General features: G+C 30.8%; 3 protein-coding genes and 2 pseudogenes across 5 annotated transcripts, besides 4 other annotated features; 2 read left to right on the plus strand and 3 right to left on the minus strand.

Moving 5' to 3' along the window:
* Positions 1-625: part of a mobile genetic element that runs on past the window's edge.
* A 165-nt stretch (positions 626-790) lies between these two features.
* Positions 791-2092: a mobile genetic element.
* TVAGG3_0764940 lies at positions 871-1996 on the minus strand (annotated as a pseudogene). Its single transcript has one exon. A coding segment is annotated over exon 1 (1126 nt).
* Positions 2093-2515: 423 nt separating the features above from the next.
* TVAGG3_0764950 (uncharacterized protein) lies at positions 2516-4083 on the minus strand (the record flags this gene model as incomplete). The annotated part of the gene is made up of 1 exon (XM_001307532.1): positions 2923-4083. One exon carries the CDS (start codon positions 4081-4083, stop codon positions 2923-2925), a length of 1161 nt encoding a protein of 386 aa, XP_001307533.1.
* Positions 4084-4593: 510 nt separating this feature from the next.
* Positions 4594-5896: a mobile genetic element.
* On the minus strand, positions 4674-5800 carry TVAGG3_0764970 (annotated as a pseudogene). Its single transcript has one exon. A coding segment is annotated over exon 1 (1127 nt).
* Positions 5897-7561: 1665 nt separating the features above from the next.
* Positions 7562-13735: part of a mobile genetic element that runs on past the window's edge.
* TVAGG3_0764990 (N-acetylmuramoyl-l-alanine amidase family) lies at positions 8359-8595 on the plus strand (the record flags this gene model as incomplete). Its single annotated transcript, XM_001307530.1, has 1 exon — positions 8359-8595. One exon carries the CDS (start codon positions 8359-8361, stop codon positions 8593-8595), a length of 237 nt encoding a protein of 78 aa, XP_001307531.1.
* TVAGG3_0765000 (uncharacterized protein) lies at positions 12410-12739 on the plus strand (the record flags this gene model as incomplete). The annotated part of the gene is made up of 1 exon (XM_051245776.1): positions 12410-12739. A coding segment is annotated over one exon (330 nt), but the record flags the coding sequence as incomplete, so codon positions are not given.

The raw sequence follows: 13735 nt of genomic DNA on the forward strand, positions 1-13735 counted from the left end.
TTTTTAAAAATTAATTTTTTGTTAGAGATAAGAGCTAAAACTTTGCAGACAACTCCCCCATGTCTAGCAAATTTAACATTCGTCTCCCATTTTTATATATTTGGTTTAGAATGTTCGAAAATGCGTAATATGGTCATTAATATTAATTGAAAAGAACCTTGAATTAATTCAATCTGATCTCACAAAATATTTTAAATTACAAACTTTGTAGTTTGAATAGATAATTAGTATTAAACTCAAATAACTAGTTTATTTTTGAATAAAAATTATTTGAATTTATTCAATTTTGTGAATTTTCCTTCAAAAATCAAGTTTAAATATCTTATTTGCCATATAATTATAAATACAATGAAACATATTCGAAATTGAAAAGAATGACTTTTTCTGTTCTTTCAATCATTCAATTTGAATTTTGCAATATTGGATTTCTCATTAAATAGCTATTAAAAACAACAAGCAATTTAACTTACATTCAAATTTATTTGTGTTATATTCAATCTTCTCAAAACTTATAATTTTCGGCTATAGCATGATTATATGCTATATAATATAATAAACCTATAATAGTATCATTCTTTCAATTATTTGAAGAGAAAACCGAAAAAATCTATTTTCGGTCTATAACATGCTTACATGGATATTTCGAACGTTAGTTATATCATACTACCTCATGCTTATTTTATTTTGCTGTGCTAGAAATCTGGACTGTTACATTTTCAAAATTTGTTTGATTGATAACAGCTATTGGGATAAAAGATAAATGAGTATTTTACATAAAATATCGCATCTATAGGGTGTCCAAAGGTGTGTTTAGCACAAACCTGAATACTGCGAATAGAAATAAACAAGTTACATATATATAAAGTTTATTTAAATATAATCACCATTGGATTCAATCACGCGTTCGCAGCGATCGATCCAGGCTTCAAAGACACGCTTTAAATCATCATGAGAAAATTGCTCAAATTGCTCTCTTACAAAATTTTCAAGATCATCTGGACTCGCGAATTCGCGTCCTTCAGCTCTCTTTTTTAGCGTGCCGAATAAATAAAAGTCAGAGGGTGCAATATCAGGTGAATAAATTGGGTTTGGAACAACTTTGACATTGTTTTCCAACAAGTAATTCATTACCTTATGACTTTTGTGAACTCTTGAATTATCAAAATGAATTGCAAACTTTTGTTTTTGTTGTTTGGATTTCTCAAACTCATCAGAATTGATAATTTGAGTAAGAACATTGTCAATTAGATACTGAGCATTCATCGTATTAGGTTTTTGAAGAATATCAATTGCGATGATGCCATTCACGCCCCAAAAACCGACAACATCATCGTTGGTGTGTCAATTTTTTTCTTCGGGAATGTTTGCGGATTTTCATCCTTCGGGATCCACATGATTTTGGCTTCTGTTGCATATTGAAACCAAGACTCGTCCCTGTTACTAAAAAGCGAAACTTCTTGGATTGATACGCACCCAATATAGAGAGGAGCTCTTTCGAAGATTGGACTCTAGATTTTTTTTGAACTGAATTAAGGTTGTGCGGAACCCAACGTGTATACGCTAGTTTGTAGTTCAAATAATTGTGCAGATAATAACTGACTGTTGTACGTGGTATCTTTGTCATCTCCTCTATCCTTCTGAGTGATGCTCTTGGGTCTTCATCTAGCGCTTGAAGAATTGCTTTGATTTTTCTTTGATCCGGCGATTTTTTGTCAATTTTTATGATGGGCGCCTTTTTGTTCATGAAGTGATACATCCTAACATGATACGTTACAGTGGAATAGCTAGGAGCATCCATACCGAAGCATTTTACCAATGTCTCGTAGATTTTTTTACAGTCTTTGCATTTTTTTGCAAGAGCGAGGATGTTTTCTTTATGATTCATTAAAAAAATGAAAAAAATCCCGCCAAAATTTCCCGCGAAACCGCCTCTTGTCTCAAAATTCATTTTATATCCCGGCATGGCGCCAAAATACAACATACTCATCATATACATATATTCATATTTTTTATTATATATTTATAATCAGCATATATCTCCTTTAATAGTCTCATATAGAGCGCTGTGCTAAACGCACCTTTGGACACCCTATATTTTAAATCTAAAAGATATTTTTGATTTCAGATGATTCTAAAGTGAAATTATTATAATATTTACCATCTGGTTCGAACACTATATGTTAAGAATTTGTCTCAAATGAATTGATTATGGTGCCATTCATTTGAACTCTACTAGAATTATATACAATCTATTCGAAATTCAATCGTTAATTGAAATGAAGATATCTAAATGTACTCAAAGAATACTTTGAGTCAATACTTTGTTCAATTATAAAATTGAAAAAAAATATCTTATCAAAATTTGTTTATGTAAAATCGATATTTTATATTAGAAACAAATAAAAATATAAACACCATGTTGACATTTTATGACATGAATTATATAATTGAATAAAATAAATTAGTTATTTGTTTCAGAACTATGTTCAGGATCTGATTGCGAATCCTCTTTGGCAATGACACGAGATTGCTTCTTTCGTTTGACAATGATAATTGAAACAACAATAATGATACCGATGATTGCAACTGATCCAACACAGATGCCGATGATGACACCAACTGAAAGTTTCTTATCGCTTGATGATGATGGTGTTTGTGTTGGTGATTGAGATGATTCTGGAATAACAGAGATATTGTTGATGTCTGATACTGCAGAAACTTCAATAGCAAGTTCTGGATAATCTTCTGTGTGGATCTCGAATGAGATCTGTTCAACTTCTGTTTCTGATGATGGTGTGATGACGCTGACTGTTGGCTCTGTCTGAACAAAGTCTTCGACTTCTGATGCGTGACGACGGATGTTTGCATCACTACCGTCGAGTGAGTAGAACTTAGCATCTGCGCCTTTAGGAAGTTTGATGTTCAGTGTCGATGTCGACTTGAAGAAAGATGCGAAGATCGCGATGCGCTTACCAACAAGTGCTTGCTGTCAACACCGAAATCTTTAGCTTGGATCGTCGGTGTGCCCGTGATGAAGATCCAGTAGTCGAATGGAGGATAATTAGAGATGTCGTATATGTACATGAAGACTTGTGATTTCTTATTGTTGTTGTTATTCTTCTTGTTTGTGATCGTAAGATATCCTTCTTCTGTGAAGAGGACGGCGGATTTCTTCTTGCCACTAACATCAACGGAATGATCGCCGATCTTAGCTGTGATTTCTAATTTGGACGATGCATCATAACTCAAAACAACTAACTTGCCTTTACCGATTTTATAATCTTCCTCTTCCGGTGTCATAGCATATTTACCACTTGGAACGTTTTCTTCCTTCTTCTCCGGAACTTTATCTGGAACATAAACCTTTGTTAAACATTTATCACATGTGCCAAAAAGATCCATATAACTGATTAATGTAGTAGCAAATGAATTGTATTTTTGATTATTTGGATTCATGTATTTAACTTCTTTTATGCCATATATTCCATTATATTTAAGTGAATGTTGTTTAATCTTCAAAGCAACGAAGTGTGTGTTCAAAACTGTATATTCTTCTTTTTCTGATGTCATCTCTGTGAATTCACCATCCAAATAATACGAATTTAAGTATGATAATGTATCATTAGATTTTGCATCTCTCATGAATGTAACTTCCAAAGGATCATCTCCGAATATATAAACATCAATTGATGACGGAATGATGCGTTTAGTTATCAATTCAGATGAATCTTTCACGCGTGGTATTTGCTGATTTTGAGCATTTGCAATAATCAGAGTATTTAAAAAATAAGAATCCGATTTCACTACAAAGTGTATGTGGAATTTTGTATTTGGTCCTACAGATACTAAATAATAACCCTTCCTTGGTATTGTACCATACAGAGAAAAGATGAGATCATTAAAAATTGTGATATTGTCACTTGAAAATATGACTAGCTCCTTGTTTGGTCCAGTGAATGACATATTGTAAATTGTATACGGCTGACATTCAAATTCATTCACACCTACATTTGCTGTTAAAGTATTTGTAATTGTAACTTCTTCTATCAAAAATTCACCTAGATTTGGAGGATAATGATACATTATTGAATGAAGTCTTTCTGGTTGTATAAATTGTTCCGAATAATTTTCTAGGTAAAAAATTTGATCGTTGCTATTTTTTATAATACTTTGTTGTTCATATTCACTTGGGCCATTGTAACCACCATGGTTCATAAAGCCATAGCAATTAACCAAATTTTTATTTCTCTCTTTCTTTTCATAATTGAAATGGAAATACTTATTCTTAAACCCATAAACAAAATCAAATGTATCACATTTGCATTCTGTCCATGATCTATCACATGTACCATCTACTGTTGTTGGCCAAACAAAATCAGCAATTAATCTAAATGAGCCTTGTTTTGGTTTCAAAGTAACTCCATTTGGTAATATTACAGGAGGACAATCTTCTCCATTACCTAAAACAAGTTCTTCATGATTATGAATGATGAAGACTGCACCATGTGTTTCATATAATTTAACGCCATTATAACATTTAGCAAAGTCACCCCAATTTAATGATATAAAATCATCGAAATTCAAATGTTGATATAGGGTGTCCAAAGGTGTGTTTAGCACAAACCTGAATACTGCGAATAGAAATAAACAAGTTACATATATATAAAGTTTATTTAAATATAATCACCATTGGATTCAATCACGCGTTCGCAGCGATCGATCCAGGCTTCAAAGACACGCTTTAAATCATCATGAGAAAATTGCTCAAATTGCTCTCTTACAAAATTTTCAAGATCATCTGGACTCGCGAATTCGCGTCCTTCAGCTCTCTTTTTTAGCGTGCCGAATAAATAAAAGTCAGAGGGTGCAATATCAGGTGAATAAATTGGGTTTGGAACAACTTTGACATTGTTTTCCAACAAGTAATTCATTACCTTATGACTTTTGTGAACTCTTGAATTATCAAAATGAATTGCAAACTTTTGTTTTTGTTGTTTGGATTTCTCAAACTCATCAGAATTGATAATTTGAGTAAGAACATTGTCAATTAGATACTGAGCATTCATCGTATTAGGTTTTTGAAGAATATCAATTGCGATGATGCCATTCACGCCCCAAAAAACCGACAACATCATCGTTGGTGTGTTAATTTTTTTCTTCGGGAATGTTTGCGGATTTTCATCCTTCGGGATCCACATGATTTTGGCTTCTGTTGCATATTGAAACCAAGACTCGTCCCCTGTTACTAAAAAGCGAAACTTCTTGGATTGATACGCACCCAATATAGAGAGGAGCTCTTTCGAAGATTGGACTCTAGATTTTTTTTGAACTGAATTAAGGTTGTGCGGAACCCAACGTGTATACGCTAGTTTGTAGTTTAAATAATTGTGCAGATAATAACTGACTGTTGTACGTGGTATCTTTGTCATCTCCTCTATCCTTCTGAGTGATGCTCTTGGGTCTTCATCTAGCGCTTGAAGAATTGCTTTGATTTTTCTTTGATCCGGCGATTTTTTGTCAATTTTATGATGGGCGCCTTTTTGTTCATGAAGTGATACATCCTAACATGATACGTTACAGTGGAATAGCTAGGAGCATCCATACCGAAGCATTTTACCAATGTCTCGTAGATTTTTTTACAGTCTTTGCATTTTTTTGCAAGAGCGAGGATGTTTTCTTTATGATTCATTAAAAAAATGAAAAAAATCCCGCCAAAATTTCCCGCGAAACCGCCTCTTGTCTCAAAATTCATTTTATATCCCGGCATGGCGCCAAAATACAACATACTCATCATATACATATATTCATATTTTTTATTATATATTTATAATCAGCATATATCTCCTTTAATAGTCTCATATAGAGCGCTGTGCTAAACGCACCTTTGGACACCCTATATATCTCGCGATTTGGAGGTTCATCAAGATCTGTGATGTTTGAAAATGGTGCATAAACAACTGCATCAGGAGGAAGTTGATAACTTGGATCTGAGATTTGAATACTTTTAACACCAGCTAATTGTCCTTGTGTGAAGTTTGCAACAACATCAAAATATGCGAATGTAACATTGTAAACAGAATACTCTGGATCCGAATCAGGATAGTGTTTATATTCCGGTCTTCCTTTCGAATAAACTTCAAAATGATTTTCCATTAAAATATTAAGAGCGCGATAAAAAGTAATATTGCAAGGAACATCAGAAATAACATATATTCGGACACCTTTATAACCATAAACTGTGTATTCACTATCATCTGGAATGCAGTCACTTGAAGGTAAATAAAACTTTTTGCCAAATGTATTTCTCAATGTATAAAACTTACTGGTTATTTCTTTGTAGTTATTCTTGAAAATGATGGCATGTAATGTTTTTAAACCTTGGCAACGGATACTGAGATTATAATTGTAACTCATGTATTCTATATATGGTATATATAATATGGTACCCATATCTGTTGTAGTTCCATTTGGAAATTCAACTGAAAAACTTTCTGGATTAAAAACGTAATACGCAAAAGAATTATGGGAAACAATAATAGCTTCTGAATTGATATTGATCGAAAATTGTGTGTCTAATGCTTGTCCTGTTAAGTTTATTACTTCCGGAATCGATTTTGAAAGAGATAAAAAACAACAAAACATTAAAATTTAATTGTCACAAAAATGAAAATGTAGAAATTTGTTTGAAAATAGTAATATGATGGATAACTATCATTGTTTCCGATATTCAGTGTAAAATCTTTGGTTTACGATTATTTTTTCTTCAAATTAAGATTTTGATGCAGAAATAAATTTGCATATATTATGGATAATACCAACTTATCAACACTTTCGAAATTTGAACATCTATTCAAAAAAATGATTTTGATAATCATTGAAAACGATAGCATATGTGAAAAAGCTATAAATAAGATTATGAGACAATATTAGATGATTTATTCTTTTGTGAAAGCTTTCAAAAAATTGAATTTCCTCTTTTTTCAATCAAACCAAATAATGCGACTCATCAATTTTAACTTGCAAAATTATCATTACATGTGTGTAATATATCATATAATTTGAGCATTATCGTCAGAAATTAAATAAATTAATGATATTTACTATACGCCGAGTTGTACATAATGATATATTATATTTATATGTTTCTCAAATTGATTCTACATACTAATAGTGGAACAATGAAAAAAAAATCAATTTTAGATATAATTTTTATTTGGTTGTCAATATCTAACATGAAATCCTAATTATATGTATTAATTTGTAATATAGGATGATTTAGTAAAAAAATGATTCAAAACAAAAAATAATAATAAAAGTAGTATATGATGCGGGTTGTGTGACTTTTTTTGTAATCGTAAGAATTCTCACATAATTGAATGATTTTTGAACATACTTCCGAATAGCAAATTTTAAAAATTTATGAATAATTTATAAAAAGTTTTTATTCCTACAATTCCTATATTACCATTAATAAAAAGAATATATTTTTGACAAAGTGAAGATTCGCACTTCGTCACAAAACTCCGAAAAAATAAAGTTAGATTTTTTTATTTAATATAAAATGTATGGAAAAAGAATAATATCTGATTTTGAACATTATTTGATTGATTTACTAATTGATCCACAAAGCTGTTGTAAAATTAATTTTGAATTTAAAATTAAAGGAACCGTAAATTTTGTATTTATTTATCACTTAAAAGAATATGACCGATATCATAATTTGATATATGAAACTAATATAATATTTGAAGATAACAAACTTACAAGCTTCGAACATGAAAATGAAAAACTTCAGAAAAAATTAAACGATAGACTTTCAAATGATCGTATTGAAAAAATAAATAAACTAGCAGAAGTTGCATTTAATAATGAAATATTTGATGAATATAACCTTGAACTCAGTGATGGGCTTTAAGGACCCGGGCTCAACGAGTCATGATTTATGAAATCAATAATTTGATTTATTCGCTCTTCAATAATTTCTATTCTTTTTGTTAAATCATCTATTTTCATTAATGAGGTGATTCTTGATTGAGGAATAGATTTCAAACTAACCACTCCTTTTATTTTTGAAATTTTGAATCCATCAACTTTAAACATTTTATTCAATTTACACGTTGTCAATTCTTCAAATAATTTTTTATTATTAGCATAATAGTCATTAAATTCTTCAACAGATGAAAAAATTTTTATTTCAGTAATTGGTTTAACAACGTTTATTTTTTGTTGAACATCTTCACTTTCATTTATTTCTTCCTTCTCCGTTTCATTTATTTTTAAAATTGGTTTCATTTATCATTAAATAAAAATTAGAATATAAGTGATGAAATATATTTTTTAATTAATATTAAATCAGAAATGGCTGCAGGATTCTTTAAAAAATTATGGGATGGAATTAAGAAAGCTGCAGGTTGGGTTCATAAAAATATTATTAAACCCGTTGCAAACTTTTTGGCACCAGTAGCGAAAACGGCAGGAACTATCATAGGTGGAGTATTAGGTACTAAAGCAGGTAATCCGGCGATGGGAGCACAAGCAGGTAACGCAGTTGGTGGAATTGCTGAAGGAATACTTAATAAAATAGGAGGTAGATAGTGGAAAAATAAATAAATATTATTTTTATCTTAGTATCGGTTGAAGTCTTTGATAAACTTTTTCTCCTTTATTTAATATTTCTCTTATTGGGGCGGCTTTTGGTGTTATTGATTCAGCAACGTCACTAATTGCTTCTTTATTCTTAAATATCCAATTTGCTCCCTTCTTCAATGTTTCCCAAACTTTATGCGCTCCTCTTTTTACTTTATCCCACAGTTTCTTAAATATACCTGCAGCCATAGTTGATTATTTCATTAAAATTAAAAATTCATTTTCATCTTTTAATTTTGATTTTTTATTTATTAATAAATGACGACTAACTATTTGGTGCCAAACACTAAACCGATTAATGGAAATGTGTTTCATTCATTCGAAAAGATAAATGAAATATTCGCAAAGAATGACGGTAGAAGATATTATAGAGAACTTGAAAGTTCATGCTATGACTCTGATGCTCCATATTTTGATGATAAACAAACTCATTTAAGAATTACAAATCCGGCTCATGATGTGAACCAATTAGGTGACACATATATTAAACGCAAAGTTAAAGCAACTCTAGTTTCAAATAAAGCTTTCACATGTGATGCCGCTTTTAAATGCATGCGTTTATTCGTTGGTTACAAATCATCAAATCAAAGCTTTAAACAATTAGAAGTAGAAACCGAAAGAGGTGATGCCGGTTATCTTCAGATGGATTGCGCCCGTGAATCTTTCGCATTTGCAACATATAAACCAAAATCAGAAAGGAAAGTTAAAAAGTTTGTTCATTCGTTATATAATAATGTTCAAAAATATGATAACTCAGTATGTGGTAAATATATTGACCCTTCAGAAGTTTTCAGAAAGCAAATGAAGAAGTTGATGTCACTTTTGATATGATTATTCCGGTAAATGATTTGTTAGCATTTCAGGCGTTCGATGATTATCCTAAATCATTTGGTGAATCATTCTTAAATATTATGTTTTCAGGGATACTTTAGTATTTTGTCAGGTTGACCCGTTAAGAGTTGCTGATTTACAAAATTACGTTTATGAAAAGATAACTGATGAAAATTATGAAAAGATTATGAATCATGTTTATAAATATGATCGCAAATTCCAACAAATCGGACTTCCTGCCAAATTAATTACAAGCTTAGCCGCTACATCTGCTGACGCAACAGTTGATGACGTTATTATTTCATGCACAAAGATGGAAGTTTTAGAGGATAAATGCATTACACCAGGATACGGTTTAATTGAAGAATCAGTTAAAGCAATACCACGTTTATTCAGTAAGGAAGATCCATTCATGATTCCAGCTCAACATATTGACGTTCGTTCACTAAATGGAGGTTGCATCACTCCTGAAGGTATTAGCTCAGATTTCTCATACGCTCTTCATAATGTTACAGATGTTGTGTTAACATTTCCGAAGAATGCAATGCAAAGAACAGTTTTAGAAAATCCAATGCTTCGAGGTCTTCAGGTCACTATAGATTCCAGAAACTTCCCCGATCAAGCGATGACCACAGTGGGTGACATATTCTTTACACGTATGCTTCAAGCTTCTGATTTAGATGGAGTGAATGAATGCGGAAGAATACGAGGACTCATTAACTAGACCACTGAATGAGATGATGGCACGCCATTAGCTAGAACATGGAAAGACCAAACTTCATTCTTATGCACTATTCCAGTTCAACGTGATGGAGCGGGTATATTCTTTGATGGATTAGAAACTTTCAACTCACAAGTTACAGTACAAGTGAAAGCTTATCCAATCATTCAGGGTGAAAATGACACTTACTGTTCAAAGGTGACAAATCCTCCTCAGGTTTGGTTTACTAGGACTACGTATTGGACATGGACACCGGATGAAGGTTTGAAATATCATCCAACAGGTACACCACCACAGTATAGAAGTTCATATGATGAAATATTGATGAATAGAAATGTTTAAAATTATAAATTTATTTTTGATTAAATGGATTTAAATTCATCCACCCCTTATGAAGAATTAGCGGAGTATATAATACATACGTAGATGATATGATTAATGAAGCATTGAGTGATAATAGAAATGCTCTATCTAAGGAAAAATTAATGAAAATTCCATATTCTGAATGTTACTTAAATTCAATCACTGCAGCAATTGGTAAACAGAATAAAGGTAAAACATTAACGATATTAAAACAAATTATCATTATTGCTAACACTTCCCCCTATTCACATGTGTTAATTTATATCAACCGTTCAGGTTCACCTTCAGATGATACATTTGAATCTTTAAAGCATTTAATCAAAATTCCAATTATTTATTTATCACAAGAAGAAGCAGAAGATTATTTAAAAAACTTTTTAATGTATAAAGAATTATATAATACAATCAAGAAGCAAGGATTAGAGGATAAAATTATTGATAAACAACGGGATGAATTATTTGAAACACTTTCTATTTCAAATTTTGATAGAGAATTTTTGCATTCACTCATTTTTCTAGATGATGCGTGAAATCAAAACTAATAACAAATGAGAAATCATATTTTAATCAGTTATTAACTCAATGTCGACACATTCAGTGTTCATTCTTTATGGCTGTTCAATATTTCAAAGCATTAAGCACAAACATTAAATCAAATCTATCAACCCTTTTCATTTTCAGTGGGTTTAGTCGTCAACAGTTGAACGTTATGCTTTATCAAGTGAATTTACCAATGAGCATTAATGAACTTTACACACAATATCAGCAATTAGGTGAACATGGAAAAATAATAGTTGATTTAAATAAAGGAAGTGTTAAATTTGATTAACTTTTTATAATTAATTTTTATTTTTTATTTATAATTAAACATGACAGAAATAGCAAATCTTCTACAGGTTCCATTAAAACAAGGGACAAACAAAAAGGGTGCATATAATAGAACTATGAAAGTTCCTGATGGAATGAAAGAATTAGTTCATATTGTTGCGGTCTTCAAAAGATGTTAAACAAATGAGAAACGTTTTAACATTACCAGAAGCTCAAGCATATGCCAAACGTCATGGACCAAATTGGGAAGCACATGAAGCAGACATTACAGGACCAAATGGAAAACCTGATGGTATAAATGAAGTTTTGTTACTGATGGTCAAGGAAATATTAAAGTCATAAATGGTATAAATTAACAATGACGGATTATCCTAAACGTAAAGCATATAATGAACGTTATCCTATGCAATTTGATGAAAATGGAAAAGCTGTTAAACAACATATCGGAGACAGTAAAGATGGACCAATTCTTTCATACCGTCATAATCCATATTCTTATTTCAATGAAGAATTAAACGCTATTGAAGAAGGACCAAACGGATTACCTCAATATGTTAATCAGTTTGATGGTCAATATGCAAATTTGAGACCTGAAATTCCAGCTAAGAAATTCTTTAAAGTTGCTTTATTCGATCCACTGTTCAATGAACAGAAAGAAGCAATGAAAGCAGAATTTAAACCAATTCAAGTGGCAAGAATTTCTTCATCTTCACTTTCAGAAGCGTTCAAGGAATTGATAAAGAAACCACTTTATTCTCAACAAGGTTATAACTTTGATTTAATTAAAGAAAGTGATAGACGTAAATTAGAAAAATCAGATGGTTTTAAGAATGCATGTAATGAAATGATTAAAGATATTGTAAATGATAAAATAAGACTGGAAGAAACTCAAATCATTATCAATAACATAATTGGTGCAGTTACAAAGAAAGTATAAGCAAACAAGGATGAACCTTGGGATATTACCGTAACAACTAAATAAAACTTTAAATATATTTTTCTTTTTTTATTCAATTATAAATGAGAAGACGTTTCACAAGTCAAAAGAACACAAACGCAAAAGCAGAGATTACGGTTGGTTATAACGTAAATGATGATAAATCACGAATTATTCAAAATGTTAAAGTTAATGTTAGTCCTGAATTAACAAGGTCAGCAACACAGTCCAATTTATTAACTCGTGACTTACCAAAGAAAGAGGAGGAGCAAAATAAAGAAGATGAAGACCCAATCATTTTATCTGAACCCGGTAAAGAACCCGTTGAAATCCCCACATATCCAACATACCCCCCACCTCTTTCATCAAACATCGAGAACCCAGGAATCTACGATTCCAGTCGCAATGCGCCATATAAAGTAGACATTAATTCTGAATTAATGAAAATTTACCGTGATATAATAATTAATAATTATGATTCAATAATAAATTTAATTGACCAATCTGGTTTAATTATTTTACCTTATGAATCATTAATTCACATTATCGCCATTCTTTGTGATGTTCAAGATTCAGACGTTAAGATTCAATTTTTCATAGATGATGAGGTTTCATGCTGCGGAACAGTTGCAAAAATAAATCCTATAAAGGATATTAGCACAATTAAGATATCAAAGAACGGAGCAACAACTGAACTACATTTAACTTATAATAACATATACAATAAAATAGTTGATGAATATAAAATATCACTTGAAAAATTCTTTGTTAAGGCTATTTAATATTCAAGCATTAACATTATCGAATAATAATCCTTTGAATCATAATCAATAATAATTGACCTTTCACCAGTTTCTATCGTTTGTTTTATTTCTTTTTGTTCCCCACTATCCGGATCGGTCATTGTAATTGTTTTTGTTATAGTATCAGCTTTATCTTTAACTTCAATCTTTTTTCCATCGGGATATTTAAACCAAAATTCCAAAAATTCGATATTGTCAATCTGTTCATATTTTAATCTATCAATTACATTTTTAATACCATCTGAAAATCTTATGAAATGGTCATTATATGGGTTTGATTGAACTAAATTTGAATGAAGTGAAATATAACCTGTTGATGAATATGACACTGACTCATATTTTCTGAAAACACTAAAATTTATAACATGAATGAATTTCTTATTCGTTGAATTTATGAATTCTTGAGGTAATCTTATTCTAGTTTTATTTATCACTGGAAAATAACGCTTTACCATATTTTTAATCGTAATAAAAATGTCAATTATCAATATTATTTCGAATAATAACTGTGAATTAAATTTAACAGTTAGCGGAATTTATAATGTTACTCTCGTTTCTGTGAGTGGTAAATTTAATCCCATTCTTTTAGACCCTTCAGATTATATA

The sequence above is a fragment of the Trichomonas vaginalis genome, chromosome III (assembly GCF_026262505.1).
Source record: "Trichomonas vaginalis G3 chromosome III, whole genome shotgun sequence".
Lineage (NCBI taxonomy): Eukaryota > Parabasalia > Trichomonadida > Trichomonadidae > Trichomonas > Trichomonas vaginalis.